The following is a 19,264-nucleotide window of genomic DNA, read 5'->3' as shown; positions in this document are numbered from 1 at the left end:
GCTTCTATAGAGTTTATTTATAGAATTTATTTATGTATGATTTGGTGCACAATAAAGTATTTTTGATTTGATTTTGATTTGATTCATTTACTGCTGACTTTATGCATTACACTAATTAAGGTGTTTATGAAATGTCGTTAAAAATTGTCATAGATTAATAAAAAGCTTAGTGATGATATCGAAACATTTAATCCTTTTTGTGTCAATAATTTAACTTATACTCTATACATAAAACAAGGAAGACATACCGCCCAACGGTATTATACATTTATTAACACTTTTCTCATATTTACATAAATACATGGTTAATGCGATTCTAGACAAAATTTGCATACATACACAAAATTATTCAATAAAAAACAACCGAACAATTTATATTTATATATTATTTAAAATGCCTAGTGTATAATCGCATTTTAAACATAACCAAAATATGGCTTTCATTTTAACACAAACAGCATACAGTCGCAAATAAACACAATAAACATATTCGTCTTTGTTTGGAAGACATGGAAACACAGCAACAGTCTTAATACGAGTAAAGTTACCTTATCTCACAGAGGCGGGCAGAATACTAATACAAATATAAATATATTTCACAAAATTGTATGTCGTTTCTCATACATTTTAGGCTTATATATTCAGAGGCATAGATGTTGTCACAAAAATAAAACTACTTATATTCATGACTCGTGTTCAAATGTTTAAATTATTGCCGGATAACATGTAATAAAAATAGTATAAAATAAAAATAGCTAATAACAGTAAATTTCGTGATATTTCCATTTTCCATTTATTATTTACTGTTAATTGTTAAAAGCTGAGTCTACGTATAACTCTGAAACATGTTAAGACATAAAATGATGCATTGTTACAATATTAAGATAAAAAATCCTGCCTCGCCCACATTGAAATACTTTAACTCTAATCAAATTCAAAAACAACTATGTAAGTATGGCAAGTATTAAAATATGAAAAAATAATTTAAACTAAACGTTTGGAATGATTACTTACACTTAAAATTATTATTTACAAAACATAACAGAAACAATACCTAAGTAATACCGATATCGAGACTTAGTTTATATTTACACTGAGGTCATCATAGTGTCAATGGGTCCGCGTAAACTGGCCAGAAATATACGAGGTTAGCTCTGATTAGTAACGTTACCTGTTAATGTCGTCTGTTAAAACCATATACTCCGAACAGTTGGTATTTAAAATCGCTAACTAGAAGCAGGATACACGCTTCTTGGCGATAACCTAAAATTTTGTACTAAACAGGTTTGGGAATAAAGCACGAAGTTGTAAGATGATCACAATTAGTCTGGGGCGTGTTTCAGTCCTTGTCGCCCACGAACCTGTAGGTGTCGGGTGGTGGTTCGGGCATGCAGTAGCCGTGATATGTGCGGATGTCCTCAGCGACGTAGGTGACACCGGGTAGCACTCCGGGTTCCGTGTGGTGTTTGGGACAGGTGTGGTCTCTGGGACACTGGCATATCGTGCTCGCGTTCACTTCGTCGATCTGCTCGTGGCGTCGTCGCGCGCTGAACAGCCGGCAGGGCTCTTTGCGTGAACACCTCAGCCTCTGTAATGGTGAAGAATTATAAGAATCGGTTTTTAATCACTAAAAGTATAACACTATACAGCTTTTATATAACTGTTACAGAACTGTACAAGTATGAAATTGATAATATTTTACTTCATTAGATTTTATATAGAATATTACAATCTCTATGAATAAATGAATCGCCAAATGTGTTGCTAAGCGTAAAATTCGGGAATGGGTCCACTAATTCGATTAATTTTTTTAAACGTTTTTAGTAAGGCACAGGAAAAATTTTTAAGTTCAGAAAAAACGTATTACGGTTAGGGGCAGACCGCTTGTAGACAATAAATATTTTATTAAGTTTGGAAGTTGTGTTTGAAATGTAAGCGCTATCTAGTGGCGTTTAGTGAAACTATTAAAGCTCAACACTCACGCTTTGCGGCGAGCACGCGAACTGGTACTGATTCCCCTGTTCGCCGCTAGGTGTCGTATACGGCAACTTCTTCAAGAGATACGTGACCGACGACTTGGGGCAGTGGCAGTTCACAATCTGCTGCGTAGCGTTGCTGTCTGGTAACGAGAAAATGGTCCATGCGGCGTCTTTGAAATATCGGCATTTTGGTAAACGCTTCACCGGCTCGCAGGTCTTGTACAGTGTGGTCTTGTCGGCAAGCGTGTGGTTGTCATCCGCTGATAGATCGCTGAAATAAAAAAATAGACATTTATAAATGTTGTCCTTTAAAATTTTTTAAAGTATTGCAAAAGTGAAACAAATAAAGCGAATAGAAATTTTATTCATTCGATGCACTATTGGGCAATTATTATTGAATTGTCCTTAACACATTTTCCTGTTATGTATTATACAATATCGTGTATAAAATAAAACAACTATCATAAAATCTGTTTACAAACAGCCTTCATCCAAATAAGCAACTGAATGCCTGCACAAGGATGAAGGTATGACAAGCGTCGATCTAAAACGGGGTTATTTTATCTCATTATATTTATTGTGATACCGGTACTCGCTAATGGAGTAGTTAGTCTCATAAGTAATGGCTAGAAATGTGAAATGTCCACTTTAACACCGTTATATTGTTGGCCACATAATCGTAAAATAATGCTTTCCGGAGCTATTTGAAAACTATACGTGGATTGGATATGAACAGAATGTAGGGAAACCTAATTTAAAATTAAATAATTTATTTTTTGCAAAAAATATGTTACAAACATACATAGCAAAGTTGTGCCATACTGATATATTTATGAACAAATAATATATTATAACCAAGAATAAAAACGAAACCAATCAAAAACATCTAAATAAATTATTAATAGTTTCTCAACGTCTTTGATTTTTCTAGACCATTCTACACTAACACTTCATTTTTGAAGTCAAATAAGCGTTTGTTTGTTTTCGATAATTTCGATAATTCCTTAATGAAACTAGCAGCTCACCCGGCTCCCGCCCACTAGGATAAATTTTCAATAGTGCTTATCCACGTGGATACGAATCCAACAAATTTATAATTCTGAAATTACAAGCGGTGTAACAACCACTAATGTGTTATATATATATATCTAGAGAAATATGTTGCCAGTAATGAATAAATAATTCACCTTGAGCACGGCCTATGTCCCAAACAGCGGCATTTCCTCTCAATCCAGGGCTGCGTGGTGTCGTACAGGTCAACTTTGCTGCACACTTGGCGCGCTCGGCAGTCTGGCAGATCCTCCTCGGATACCTGGAATTAATGGACAATGAAATATAGTATGACGACTCGGATTCTTCGTATGTCCTGTCAGACAGTTGTTATTGAACGATCTTTCCTTGTGTAAAATAATGCGTACTTACAACATTAAGAAGAAATATCAATCACGCTTTTCAAATAAATTAGAAAACTGCTATCAGCCGAATATATACGTATACATTACATGTACATAATAAAGGTTATCGCTTTCAACGCATTATAAAAAAAGCTTAAAACATTCGCATATCTCATTCATGAATAACGCGTACCAAATTGAATATTTCGCAAGCCATACAACGCGGATCATTCAAGAAACTTCCCAATCGACATGCATATACAATCAATTCGACACATTTTATAAATTCAACGCGCATCAATCAGTTTTGCATTGATACATCGGCAAATCCCCGCAGCAGTAAACATTTTGCATGGGGCGAATTGTAAAGTTGAAATACAAAGGAAACTGTCTTCAAACGCGTGGGAGATTCGAAATGTGCTCGCACCGCACCTGCCGTCCTTTGAAGGAACGCTAGCTGGACGGGAGATCGTTATAATGACGTCCGAAAGATGGTAATCTTAATTATTCACTGGGCACATACGAACATGTGCTCTCCGAATCCATTCAGGTTTTTTTTTCGTGGTAAAGGACCATCGGTCTTAGGCTTACTTCCGTCCGGAAGACATTCCATTCGGCAACCTGTTGGCTGTGGGAACATTTTTTCTGCGCAAACATATCTCAGGGCTAGTTCGAGCGGACGCCATTTATAATAATTATAGATCTTTATTATAACTTTTAATGGGCGTTTTGTTTTTTGTCTCGACGTATTTTTGATAGGCATTTTAAGTATGGTCGTAAATTAGTTTTTATTGCTTTGTTTTCTATTTGACATATGGATTCATATACTAATAAATGAGTTATAATAAAATATTTTTATACAGATCAAATACAAAATATAATAAATGGAGGCATAGACAGCCCTACTGAAATTAGAGGCGTGAAAACATTTTTTTACTTGTTCCGGATACACTTCCCGTTTCTTCTCTATTGCGATGTATTTCGCGGAAACTGCCTTGGATGGATCTTACAAAAGCCGGATATAGCCCTTTTGTACGACTAACAAAAAAAGCTTGCGGGCCGCGCACAATACATGGTTTTGTTGGGTTGTTGACTCGCCCCAACCACCTGCCAATTCGTTTAATGGATTAAAATGCAAAAATAAAGACAGTCACTACCAACGGACGTAATATAAACAAATCAATTATAGACGACAAATTGTTATGTACTTGTGTAGTGCCGTGAACATAATTTTATTTAACGGATCTTGCACGTCGGCCGGAATGCTAATGCAGTTTGTAAGAAAATCACCATTTAGACGACGTAGAATATTCAATTAGATGGGCGAAACATCGTTTTATTTTTATTGCTTTCTATTAGCGTCTATTTCCTTGTGTAAAACAGAATAGTATTTCAAGAAATAATTGACTTGTGAAGAAACTATTTAACTTTAGTAGATACTTATTCAAATTATTTTTTATCGCGTGTCGTACTAAACTGTTTTACATTAGTTTTGGTGTACGGCCTCTTGTGTTTTAACGTTTTGTTTTATTTTTTAAACCGCCCGTGACTTGACCGTTGGCCGCAAGCAACAGTTTTAAACATGTATAAATTCGTCCTTTTAGTAACGAAATTTAAATTTCTGAATATTAAGGTTTGAACCATAACACAAAGGCATAAAGCGTAAATTTAGAGCGTTTCTCGAAGCGCAAATCTCGGAGCAGTTGAGAAGTTTAGGTCTTCGTTGAAACCTATATGCTGATGAAAATGAACTTTTGTGAAATGTAATAGGTTTTCTTTTCCAATGACCCTGCGCTGGAGATGTTCGTGTTTTTCTTAAGTATTGAGTTGTGGGGTCGCGGGGCGAGGTATCCGGTGTGAACAGGTGGCGAGACGCACCTATTATAAGAGATTGTTCATACAAGATGCAACGTTGCTCGATATTGCTTAGTAAAAGCCTTAGTTGATTAAAAAATACATTTAATCATATTTTTGTTATTCTATTATTTAATTTATATAGTTTTGAACTATTTCGTAAATAGCGCGTACTTGTAATTGTTTTTAATTTGTACATTATGGTTGTGCTAGCAATAGTCGCAAGTGTGAAAATAACCTTATAGTAATCTATGCCCAAACGACCTTCTGCAACCTTTGTAGTAACGGCCCTATGTGGGCACACGCCTCCGTCTTACATTTTTTGTGTAGTAGGCTGAACAATCAGTGTTGTTTTAACAATCTATTTATTTACATTTTTTTAAGGTCGAACAACACTGCCCATATGCATACGTATTACTAGAATTACAATAAGCTTATGGATTGCACAATTATGATGATGATGATGAATCTTAAGAATAAATTTTACAATTAACAAATTTTCAAATTTTATAATTAGAAATATTTGATTATGTTTAGTTGTTGTTGTGTGTTTAGTGTTTAACAAAAAAGTACTCAGTGTCCTATTTTATATCGTGATTCAACCCGAACAAGAATAAAGTCCCAAAAAATAGGAACGTAACTTCAATAGCTCTGACAGATTTCTTTAATAAGTGCCAGATTTGGCCGCAGCCGCGTCTACATCCAGTAAAAATATAAACACCTATATCACAATACGATAAACATTGTTTAGACGATTCGTAATGAATCGATCAAGTACAATAATTGTATACGATGTGCCCGCGGCGCCGGACGCGGTAACGCAGGTAGCTGATATGTATTACAAATAAACGATAAAAAGCCCGCGGTTATATTTTATTTATTACATTTGTAATTAGTCAAAGATCGACTTTTTGTTGCCTCATCGCCTCGAGCGCAAATTAATATGGAGCAAATTTCTTTTTTATTTTCGGCCAGTGAGGCAGAGAATTGCTATAGTATTAGATGCGGTCTTCATATATAACACACTTGTATTATGAAAAATATTGTATAAGTTGTTTCTGTAACTGAATAAGTTACAGAAAAAACGAAATAGATAGGAAAATTTCCGATTATCCTATCGTACTAATTTTATAAATGCGAAAGTTTGTGAGGATGTGTGTATGTTCGTTTCTCTTTCACGCAAAAACTTCTGAACCGATTGCAATGAAATTTAGTACATAGATAGCTGAACAACTGGAATAACACATAGGTAACTTTTTATCCCGATATTCCTACGGGATACAGACTGGCGCGGGTGAAACCGCGGGGCGCAGCTAGTATTCTAATAAAACTCTTATCATTAATATGATTAAAGATGCCTTTATCCCGATTCTACATGAGCAATAAACTTAAAAAATATACCGAAATGTATTGCTTTTCGAAAAACATTTTAAGAATATTATTAAGAAAACAGTTTACAGTACATACAATGTCACTTAAATAATACAATACATTAGTAACATTGTAGTATATTATATTACATGTTTAGAGTATTGATTATAAAACAGTGAGTCAACTTACAGTCCATGGCACAAATTTTCCACAACTATATTACTATATTTGAACGAACACTAATATTGCAAATAAACTTAAAAAATATAGAACAATAAAATAAGTAGGTAATAATAATTGTAATTTACGATGTGCATTTAAACATTTTATTTAATTGAGGGGTATGACTTTTTCACATTCTCATAGAATCCAATTTCTACATACATGTCAGCTACGTATTAAAAGGAATTAATTACAACGTTCATTTAAACCATCTTCAAAAGGTCATTAGTATGATCATGTGTCATGTGTCATTATAATAAAATAAATAATTAGAAAACAATAAATTAAGAATTAAAAGCTTAACCACCAACGTCTTATAGGTATATTGGATAGTAGACACAACTCGCACAAGTAACGTACATTGAAAAGACTTCAACGGCGCCGGAAGTGCATGCAACGCACACACGCTCCTTAATTAGCTCGTATTAACGTCTCGTGTAGCCTCATTGTATGCGTTAGGTGTCCAATAACCAGGAATAACATCAATACTTAGTATACGTACGCGCTGGCCTGTGTAGTCTGCGATACGGCCTGCAATTGTGATTTAAACTGTATGCAGATGTTGATTAATCAGTCGAGAATTCCTCAGTGTAATTTATTCGTACTATGTTGGTCGTATCGAATTGGAGGATACCGGTTACATGTTAATCAAATTAGATAATATATTTTATATTACGTAGCGTTATCGTAAGATGGGTAAATTTTTAGATAAAAGTCGTTATTGCATAAGGATATCTATTCTTAAGTTTACCAAGGAGGTTGTGTGAAATAGTTATATATAATTTTTATAGCTGTTGTTTCTCGCCCCGAGTAGTCCGGGTTAAATCAAGCCAAAAAATACAGCCTATAATAAATTCTTTATTGTACCTACACCAAATAAATAACCTTTATCTACTGATAACATAGGTACTGGGTAAAAAAAATTCAAATTTCTTCTGTTTTTTTCATAACAAACGGTCAGCAGACATATATTGGGAATCTTCGAAGAGTATTGTAGTAACACTAGACACAACCCGCAGTACAGACGAGCTCCTTTCAACAGTGCCATCGTACACCATTGTGATGGCATCCGGAGGGAGTATTGATAACGCACGTGTCTCTTTAGACGGAAACCCCATTCCGAGGCTCAAGTGTGCCAGAATGAATAGGATGAGTGTAAAGACGTCGAAATTTTGTCGACGGCGGCTGCGTCTTCAATTATTTCATAAGGTCTTACATTGTGGTAGGCGTACAATGTTCCACATGGTGGATTGATATGCTTCTGCGTTATGTCGGAATCGAACACTTTATTCCAACTATTTACCTAGTTACTCGTCATTACTACTGTAAGAACTCAATACGTAAGAGAAAAACAAAATAAGGAAACCGCATTTCCTATCCCGCATATATACGAGTTGATTCCAAAACAGAAATTATAAAACCAGAACGAATAAACATAATGCGACGTAAAAACGTATTAAATCAAAACTTTCCGGTCCCTCGTGTTCGATTTGTTTATTTTCGAACTGTGATAACAAAAAAGATTAGATTTTTTGTCGCGTAACGCAGGTGCCCGACCCCAGTTCTCTTATTGGATCTTTTTCTTTACATTTTCTAATACCGTGTTCATAAGGACTGTTTACTAAGCTTTAATAAAATTAATATTTATCTTGTATAATCATTAAATTAAGAATGTTATAATATATCTATTGAAAATTTAATGGTGTGGTATATTGGGTATTGAATTATATTTGCGAACGAAAAATTGGAATTAGTAACGACAATAATTATTTTATACTTGTATATTTTATCCTTCACTCCCGTTTTAATAAATCTGAACCATAAACCCTGCCGTAATATGTTTCTGCTGGCACTTATTTCGATCATAATATAGTTTATCAATTGTGCGTTTCGTCATTGTTGATTCGTCATGAGTAACTAAATAATAAAATACATTTAATACAGATGTCAGCGAGACTGGAATGGCCGCCAACATCTACCCGTCTTTATTGTAAAATCCTGAATAAAACAACCACGCACATGAAAGTATACCAAAGTATGGGTGCATACAAATTATTGTCTACGTTGTTAGCAAGACGCCTAACATTTGGACAACATTCCTAGCATTGTATCCCCGCCTTTACGTGACTCGGTCTCGCATCGCCCTTGAGGTCGCTTTTTACCTTCACTTTTCTTTGTTGACTCGTGTCTTCGAATCTCTCCATCCACGAAGAAGCCTAATTGTTATACTATAAAATGTACAATTTATTTAACACAATCGCATAATTCGTTCCGCAAATAGCAAATGAAATGTCGCATAACCGCTTCCAGTTATTGTGTAAGAACTCGGACTTGTAAATGTATCAAGGGCAGTTACGAACGTAAAAGTTAATGCAGTTAAAAGGAATTATTTCATTGAAGAAAGCTGGTTGCATTTCGAGATAATTGTATCAATTATGTATAGGATAAACATATGTAATGTTTATATAATTTAATAAAGAAAACTGATATCATTACAGAACTTCTATATTAGGATCATAGTACACGCAACACCATAGATTTGTGTTCCCTCCCCCGCTACGATGTAAATGTTATGTAAATAGTTAGAACACAATATTAAACATAAACTGTGGCTTCCGTAATGTGTGGTGATGCCAAATAAGGCGTTTTCCCCATAGATTCAATCACGTAGGCAGCAATGGCTATTCGGATCATTGCATAAGCTGAGTGTGTTCAATAACACGACACTTTATACGGTTGCGTTTATTTATTGTGACTTCCAATTTCGTCTTAAATAACTTTTTAGTGGTGATATCGTGAGCTTTAAGGTTGACTCCTGCTTGGGTTGCATTGTTTAGCAAATATACTAATAGACTGAAGAAAAATAGATATCTATTTAAATTTTTACTTTTTTTCCATTTTATTTCATTTAATCTGATTGTGCTGATAATCATATTTATATATTTTATATAGATATTTGTACCTATCATTAGATTACACTATGTACCTTGAAACGAAAATTAATCCTTTTTTATAATATGCTTAAATTAGGTCATTAAATTTATTGGCTGTTAAACTTCAAAGTATGCCAAAGTTGTATAAGAGCTCGATTTACATTCACTTCAAAAAGAACTACATTCATATCCATCGGAAACTAGGCATTTCATTCAGCTTAATCAATACAAAATACTTTAAGCGCGTGTATAACGCGCTACTATGACGAGTATATACATTTATATTGGCACCAATGTATCATCAGGCTTATATATTAGTATATGAATAATGCGTCGATTTGTGTGGAAAGCGATAATTTTATGCATTCAATATTTTTTCCAATACGTCCGGCGGGTGTTTGCGCGGCTGCCGTTATGTCCGCCTCCGTCTTTCTTGTCATCCTATCGGATATTTATACGACACATGGAAATTACGATTTCATTTCAACTAATTAATACATTTTAATTGATGTTTGATGCGACTATGTGATTTTAATGGGAGCTCGATATGACGCACGATCGTGAGGCATTTTTACTGATATGATAGGCTAAGTGTTATAGCTTTTATATTCTTTATTATGTACATTTGTGATTCTTTAGTCTTTTCTACTATGTTAATCGATATAAGTTGGAGTTTTAATTATACCAATTGCAAATACAAATATATCTACTTAATATTTATGTATGAATTTAATGTATTACTATGGTGCAATAAATTAAATTTATTATGTTTTATATACATGGAGTATAATATAGTAGCTATTTTGTTTAACTATAAGAATGAATTCTAGTACATTACAGTATTAAATTTCGGCACAGAATGGCCTCTAGTCAATCAAACGTGCTTGTTATCATAGTAATGATAAAATTGCTTATCCATTATCCTATTTAAGCTGTCGTCACCTGCCAAAAAGGAAGTGACATTGACACTCCATCTCAATGATATAGAAAAGAATTTGATTTATCTCCATATACAAAACTGAATCCCTGTTTCTCTTGGTCACAGCATCACGCGTCAACTATTTAATCTTCACGTGTTTAGCAGTTCACCCGAAGACGAAACAACGTCACATATCGTATTTGCTAATTATTTAATTTAAGTGTTTTTCATTTACAAATATTTTACTTTTAAAACACTATATTTGTAAAAAAAATTTTACTTCGCTATTTTTACATCGTTTCGATGCCATGACAACGTCCAAGCAATTTACAAAGCATCCATGTGTCTAATGTTATAATGCAGCATATCTTTCCTTTGATTATATCAATAGTATTCGGTTAATACAAAGCTCGCCGCTACACTTCAAACCTGCCCAATTGTTTTCTCTCACAACCCACCAGCACCCTCCTGCCGTATTGTCATACAAAGATTTTATTTTACACGGTTATACAAAAGTTTCACTTTGCCGGCCTCTTAGCAATGAGCCATGGGTTTGCTCCATTTGACATAAAATAGGTGTTTGTTCAATCTTCTGACGATATAAATTCTAATAATAAATCTATCTAAGGTATATATCTAATCAAAGGTACTACAAAGTGTTCATACAATTTTAATATCATCTTCCTTAGGCCGAGTTATACCTAGAAGTTAATCGTTAATAAACAATTGATAAAGAAGGTACCTACAAAATGACTAAATTATTATTTCACGCCAAAAGGTAGGTAAGATATATCTCAATTGTAGTGTACACAAAAATAAATGAAAGTCGACATAATACGACCTTGCAATCCATTCATGCCTGTCGAGATTTAAACACGAATTGCATATGAATTAACAACGAGATATCTCTTGAATTCCATTCCACAATGCGACGTACGACCGAAAAGGTTACCGTTACGAATGGGCTTATAGCCAGTGACATAAAGGGAAGAGATACTTTTTTTTCAAATAGCACACACTGGCCGGAGTCTCGATCGTAAGTCATCAAAGCTGTCAAGATAAGAATGAGTGAATGAACACCTGCCGCTACTGGCGTTACGCATGCTCCTACGCAAGCGTGCACGATACACAATATTAAAATTCATCCTTAAAAACGTACCAAATTTCAACCCATTATCAATTCTAACGTACAAATAACACAGCTCATTTTAACCCATAAATACAAGCGAAGCAACATCGCTTGTCGAATACACGCAATTACTTACAGCTTAGAACGATTATCTTCTTGAATCGACTTCAAAATTAGGCATAATAATATGATTAACGTTGTTTTTAAAATATGACTTACAAAACTTGATATCCGTGACTCCTTTTCTATTTTTATTGAAGTCAATGTAATTATTGCGGTCGATCGCATGGCCGCTCGAAGGAAATTGGTGACAGTTTAATTTCGTTTATAATTTGGTTCAGTGTATCTAATTTAATTTGGTATATTTTGTATGGTAATCGTTTTCCTTGCCGTTCAATTACACGGGGCTTGGCGTTTGCAAGGTCAATAGATGTTTTAATTGGCCTAATTGTGGGCGTATTCCGGGAATCTCACAGACACCCATCGTATGACGAATCCACGTATCCCACGGAACAGCAGATGTTTCCTTAATCTCTTGGAAGAAGCTCGCACGAATTTGAGGAATTTCCTTAAGTTCATTTCCAAGAGGCTTCACAGAGTGGACTTCTAAGTAAGATAAAACGATCGCGATAGTTGCTGCTAGAATGGAGTGGAATGTTTAACGTCTTATAGATTATTCGTGTGAGATTTATTGATGCTAATAAAGAATATAGCGTTATAAACGAGGATTGTAAAAGCTTTTAAAACAGTTATGGAGAACATTAGTCGATAAATATTAATTTAATTTATATTGCAATGTTCGGGTTTGCTTTTCAATAAATTAGAATCAGGTATATGGTAAAATATAAATCCTATCCTACTTCCTATACTATCCTACTAATAATGTTATAAATGCGAGAGTTTGCGAAAGAAGAAGAACACTAAGGATGTGTGTGTGTTTGTTACTCTTTCACGCAAAAACTACTGAACCGATTGCAATGAAATTTGGTACGTAGACAGCTAGACAACTGGAATAACATATATGCAACTTTTTATCCCGATATTCTTACGGGATACGGACTAACACGTATTATAATAAAGGCGATGTGTTTAAACATTTTTAATATATTGGAATATGCTAAACATTTTTAAAATTAGAACATGATACTGAAATAGCATGGCAAATAAAGCGCCTTTAAATTACTTAAATTGCGCGCCTAAAGACATTAAGGTAATGTAGAAGCTAGATTATTTTTAGTTCTCTATTTTGGTTCAGTTAATTTGTTATTCGCGTGTAAAGTTCTTTAGAAGCTTTCAGCTACACAGGTATTCGGGTAATGAGGATAGTGGATTCGGATAATAATTAATATGTACCTATCTTTATAAAGCCTGAGTTGATTTATTGAAATAGAAATTAAAATCGTACTTAAACTGTTGAATATAGAATTTCCCTAGAAATTTGACAGAAGTGAACCAAATAACTACGAGTTGTTGTTTCCCGCCAATTTGCGTGATGCAGTCAAAATCTTAATTTATATTATTTGTCATATTAGTTTAGCTATATTTTAATATGATGCATTTGCAAAAATAATACAGATTGAGTTTATGTAAAAGTATGCATCTTCTAATGAATTAGAAAGCAATCTTTCATGCAATTTTTGAAGTAAGTTTATAATATCTCACCCGATGCAATGTAAATGCATTTCATTATTATACAATTGACACTGTTAGAAAATGAGTGTTAGAAAACAGCGATTAACTTTAACATCCGTCGACATGCAGGCAATCAAGGAAAGATCGTTCTCGTATCATGCTTATTCACTAATCGCTATGCAAGTGAAAACGCACGACCGACGTCGAAAATTATCGATGAAATAATAAAATCGAATGTCACTATCATATTCGTAATAATGTTAAATTCGTGTCACATACAATACTTACGCCTGTCTGATACAGAATCCGCAGGCCGCTCTTCTGCTGCATCGTCCTCCTGTGCGGCAGGAAAGGCAGTTTGTCGGGCCGCCGTATGTGGATCTCCCCCGAGGGTCTGAACGCCTCGAGGGGTGTCCGTATCGCCGCTCGGACTTCGTTCGCGAGGTACGCGAGGAGTATGGTGGCTAGCACATGCATGGTCACTGGTACACTTTGTAAGGGCGCGTGCGGGTTGTTCGCAGGTCGGGTTAGCTCGTACTGAGGACGGCGGACTAACGCAGGTACGACTTGGCCTACGCCGAGTGTAGCCACCTTCGCGCGACCGACGCTGTTTGATCGTTGCGGGCGTTATGCGTTGAGTATTGTGATCTTGTATGCGCCTGTTGTTTGTCTGTTGTGTCATTTAAATATATTCTAATTGATTATAAAAGTTGAAAGGTTTCAACTTATAAAAAATACATATTTTGTATAGTACGTATAAATATTTTCCAACGATATCACTTCAAATATTTTTAAAAACATATTCATTTTCTAGGCTCGTTATAGCTATTTTAATTACAAAACTGTAATTTGTATGTCTTTGTTTATTTAAATGATCCGGTTTGATTAAGCCGTTTCATATTGAATGTATATAAATAATAAAAATACAGAATTATTTTTTAATTTGACCTCTAAACATTAAAACTTTTGTATTTCTTGTCTGAGTAGTAAACATAACTAAAAAAATCACAATAATCATTCAAGTATCAAGAATGTTGTGTCGCTCTCAGCTTGACTTCCACCGACGATGTTTTTTTACACAATCTTGTTGCTTGAGCATAAAGCGGCGTTTATAAAGCTGCTAACTTAATGAGCTTAGTTGTTTTCCCTTAATTCCAATAAAAATATATGTATATAAATTATATTTTCTTATTTTTGCGTTATACTAATTTTGATTTATCTTAGGCTAATCAAGGTTTTATAAATTTTATATCAAGGCTTTAATATAGAAAAATACCTTACCTACTAATATTTCATTTTGTTCCTCTAATCTTGTTTGTGATAAAGTAGCTCTATTTGTCTTTATGTTTATTTTTAAATTAAAAATTACTTTATTTACAATACCTGTATGACTCAATCAGACATTATTTTAATTATAGCACATGTTATTATAATTTCAAACAGATTTCAACGACCGCTTCACAACTACCTTCAGAAAAAAAAAACCATCGAACCTATTGTTTTCCATCCATAGTAATGCCCATTGAAGCGAACAATAAATCTATGATAATTCCACTTAAACCCACTCCTCGATCAATGACCACTTCAACGGAACGCCACCGTACAATCGTCCAAAAACAACGGAATTTCCTGGAACATGTTCCGAACAGTTCTTGGGAATGTATTGTTTCACCATTGTAACGCGAGCTTACATATGTTCCGTCCCTTTCGCTCCCATTCACCAGTCGCGCGCCCGCATGAATGAACTGTTTCTTATGAATGGGCTAGTACTATATAATTTTATATATGTATGTCTGAAGTGGTCACCGCTCGGTATTATATTATGTAGGTAGGTTCGGCACGTGGTCCGATGGCATTTCGTCTTTTTCGTAACGGTTGTGAATGATTACATGTTTATACAATTATGTAGGTAAGGGAAGGTGTAGCTGTGGATTTAATGTCAAGTAATGTTATGGTCGAATAAGGTAACAATGTTGGGTGGCAGCTTTATTGTGAAATTAATATCGAATATATATTTGACTGTAATTAAATTATTCAGTGTCTCCTGTTTCTGATATTTTATATGGATAGTATACTTCAGATAGACCCACGATTTTTTTAACTATATATTAATTGATGTGGTTTCGAGTTACTTTAGTTATTTATACATGTTCCAATCGAATATCAAATTAAAAAAAATATGTAAAAATGTAATCATTTTTTATTTCTTTAGCTAATATGTTATTTGATATTAGTGCATAAAGAATCTGAGTAACTGAGAATAAAACCACAAAAGTAATGCAATATAGATTCAGACAATATAAGTATCTATTGAATATATACATAAGATAGTTTGATTTATCTAGGACGTATTTTTATTCCATTTTCAATGGTTATTATAATACGAATGCACATTTTTACCGGTTGGTCTTATCACTACCAAACTTGTTAGAAATTTTGAAGCTATCGTCATCACTATAGAAGATATTTCCATAATAAAGCAATAAGGCCAATGTGATTGGCATTCGGACATGTATTATTGGTGTTTATACAAAGTCATCTCTAGAGGAATCTCGTGAGTACCAACAAAAAAAGTGTTAAGCTGATAAAGAACTGTAAAAGCGTTTGTGTCCCTTTGGACAATGGTACTTGACTACGAGTGGTCAGCTTTTAACCGATGTTCCCAAAAACGACTAAGTTTCACAATTCGTATCGTAGTTTTTTTCTTTGTTTTTTTTTCTGTTTTGTTTATTGTCTCAGATAGAATCGCTATTGGCACGCGCACTCGAAGCTCTTTGTATCGGGCTTTCTCAGAAGTGAAACATCCGGACTTAGCCGAATTTCTTTATCACCAATGTTTATATCCTTATGAGATAAGAGATGTTACGGATAGTGGGCGAGTTGTAGTATTTTTTTAGATGATTTTCATAGTTTTTTTCTACTTACTACGGAACAGTGTTAGCAACGTATGTAAAGTGCTATTTATTAATTATACATACATTATATAATCGCCGAAAATCCTTCTTGATATTGGAAGTACTAAGAATATATTTCAAGCTTCATTTTAGGAATGTTAGGCGTGCTGTTTTTTTTGTTTCGATGAAGCCTTACCGTTGCATACAAAATGTCGCCCAGAATGCGTGAGAAATTTAAATTTTGCAGTTTGATAAAATCAAGTCATGAATATTTGTTAGCAAGTAGACATTTATAAAGCAGAAGTTTAATACATGTATCTAATCTTCATCCCACAAAAAAGGCAATTATGTATAAGAAGATATTATACGTAACACTTAAAAGTACATATACAACACATATAATTGTGCTTATACAAATTTTTCTTTTTTACCTTATTCGGCTCTAAACATAATTTTTGTCTGTTATAAAATTAAATTTCAAATACAACGGTTCAAAGGAAGTCTATATTCGTGTTTGTGATATGACTAAATAAATAAAAAATGTCTCAAATATTCCAGTAAGAAATGATTAAGGACGTTCCTAACCGCTAACGTTCAGCTAGATTTATTTTCCATCCGAAACCAGTTCTGTTAACCAGCGTCGAATTTACATAATTAATGTTTTCACTTTGCTAACACATTTTTGTCGCTTGTATCTTGATCAGATATATTCGCTTATAGCACGCGATCGCGTTATATTGTTCGCGTTTGAAGATTTAGTACGCATCTAGACCTTTTTACTGTAATGCTAAATAATTAATAAGTTCAAATTGTCCGTACTAGACCAAATTTTAACGGGACCAAATAGCAGACACTAGGTTTTAATAAAAAAATCGTAATAATTGGTCCACCCAATAAATAAATAATTAAAAAGTTGCAATTGTCAGTACTAGACCAAATGTTAACGGGACCAAATAGCAGACACTAGCTTTTAATAGAAAAAAATCGTAATAATTGGTCCACCCAATAAAAATTTAGAAGGTAATAAATAAATAAAAAAAAATAAAATTGATAATCTTCTTTTTTTAGGATCGGTTGAAAATAACTGATTAAATCTCTCAAAATATATTTATATATTTTGCAGAATATGCTAATATAGAAAATTCATGTGATAATTCAACCTACGATAACTTCAATACTTTTCAATAAAATTTCATAGAGCTTTTGTATGATGCCCGAATACGCAAACCCACAAGTGTAGACCTATACTTTCTGTCGAGGGTAAGTTTAAACAAAGTTATACCCATTTAGCTGAGTTATAGCGATAGAAAGATCGTTCAAAACTTTAACTAATATTCTAATAGCTCGACACACGCTACGTTGAAGCCGACAAAACTTTGGTATCTGATAATCTTGTATTTAAAACTAACACCTGCATGACCTTGTGTTTGAAATATACATTAGGCTTTATACAATTTTAAGTGTCCAAATGCGATAAAAAAGTACTATATTTTACGAAATTTAATTACAGACAAAAAGAAATATGGTTCCATTAGTGTTATGATTATAAATAACAATGTTTTATTGCAAGTAATAATAATTAGCTGGGTGTACATAATTTATTACGAATTCGCCACTCTGTATTGCCTTCTATTTGTAAATAAGCTAAGTCCTAAAATGCGTACTCAAGTTAGCTATAAACACGATCTGCCTTTATATTAACACATCGTCAAATGGTTTACCTAGCCATCATTTGTAAAGCTTTTGTGGTCCTTTAATGGAATATTCTTATAGTCATCATCATTATCATCAGCCCATATATGTTCCCACTGCTGGGACACAGGCCTCCTATGAGGGTTCAGGCCATAATCCACCACGCTGGCCAAGTGCGGGTTGGCAGATGTCACATGCCGTTGAACTTTTAATTCTTGGACTTTCCTTCACCGTTAAAGCAGTGGTGATGTTATCTACATGCGCAGATAAATTGAAAAATCAATTTATTTCCTTCTTATAGTACTAAATATAAAAACGAAGTATTAAAATTCAATTTATTCAATGTTTAGGGCATATGTGGGTACGAATCCAGGTATGTGTACCTTGATTCGTACCCATGTATGTTAAATTTGTAAAGACGCGAATAGTGAAATTTTAAATTAAAAGCATTATAATTTTAATATATTTTTTTGTTAAATTTGATTGATTTGTACTCTACGAATAGCTAGTGGAGAAAATAAGCATAACTTTAATAAAAATCAGAATTTTCGAGAAGGTATCTTTATCCGAGCTATTAAACACGTAAAATAATACAAAAACAGCTTACAGGCATTGCTTTTACAAGTAATAAACTTAGCTACAGATAATTAGCTACAAATAATAGTGATAGGTACTGAATTTAACTTGCTGGCTTATGTGTATCAACGAGTTTATCAAATCATAACCACTACCGGATGTTAACACATAGCCGACTCGGCGACAATTTCACAAAATGTATTCATATTTAATAAAATATCGAATTTAAAGCGTATTCGAGTACGAAATGTATATCCGTTCGTATAACATGTATATTATTCGCTTATCAAATTTCTTTATCGAGTAGGCACTTGAACGTAAAAATACGAAGCCACGTGTAAGGGATAGTGAAGAGCAATTTTGTGCTATTCATATAAATTCCCACGATCGACATTTCACAATCACCACATAATATGTTGACTTGGGAGGAATTTGTTTCGTGGTTTAAAATAATTTAATATATAATACATATTGAATTTGGTTATGACGAATCATTCAAAGATATAATAAAATAAATAAAATAAAGATAGAAAGTAGAAAAATAAAACGAGTATTTAAAATTTAGATATATGTTTATTGCGTTTATATTTGTTACATTTCATCAGAGGAATGTAATATAATTAATGTCGACTTCGAAATTAAATCGTGAAATCTCATTTAACTTGCATC

General features: G+C 33.7%; 2 protein-coding genes across 2 annotated transcripts in view; one reads left to right on the top strand and one right to left on the bottom strand.

Annotated features, from left to right (window-relative positions):
- LOC119839741 (elongation factor-like GTPase 1) overlaps window positions 1-19,264 on the top strand; it is a 101,731-nt gene that overhangs the window by 68,265 nt on the left and 14,202 nt on the right. The window lies entirely within an intron of this gene.
- On the bottom strand, window positions 171-13,990 carry LOC119839743 (protein giant-lens). The gene is made up of 4 exons (XM_038366178.1): window positions 13,722-13,990; window positions 3,167-3,291; window positions 1,983-2,250; window positions 171-1,588 (listed from the first exon to the last, which is right to left on the bottom strand). The coding sequence occupies exons 1-4, from the start codon at window positions 13,908-13,910 to the stop codon at window positions 1,340-1,342; spliced, it is 831 nt and encodes a 276-aa protein (XP_038222106.1). The 5' UTR covers window positions 13,911-13,990; the 3' UTR covers window positions 171-1,339.

The sequence above is a fragment of the Zerene cesonia genome, chromosome 4 (assembly GCF_012273895.1).
Source record: "Zerene cesonia ecotype Mississippi chromosome 4, Zerene_cesonia_1.1, whole genome shotgun sequence".
Lineage (NCBI taxonomy): Eukaryota > Metazoa > Arthropoda > Insecta > Lepidoptera > Pieridae > Zerene > Zerene cesonia.
This window is presented reverse-complemented; position numbering and strand designations above follow the sequence as displayed.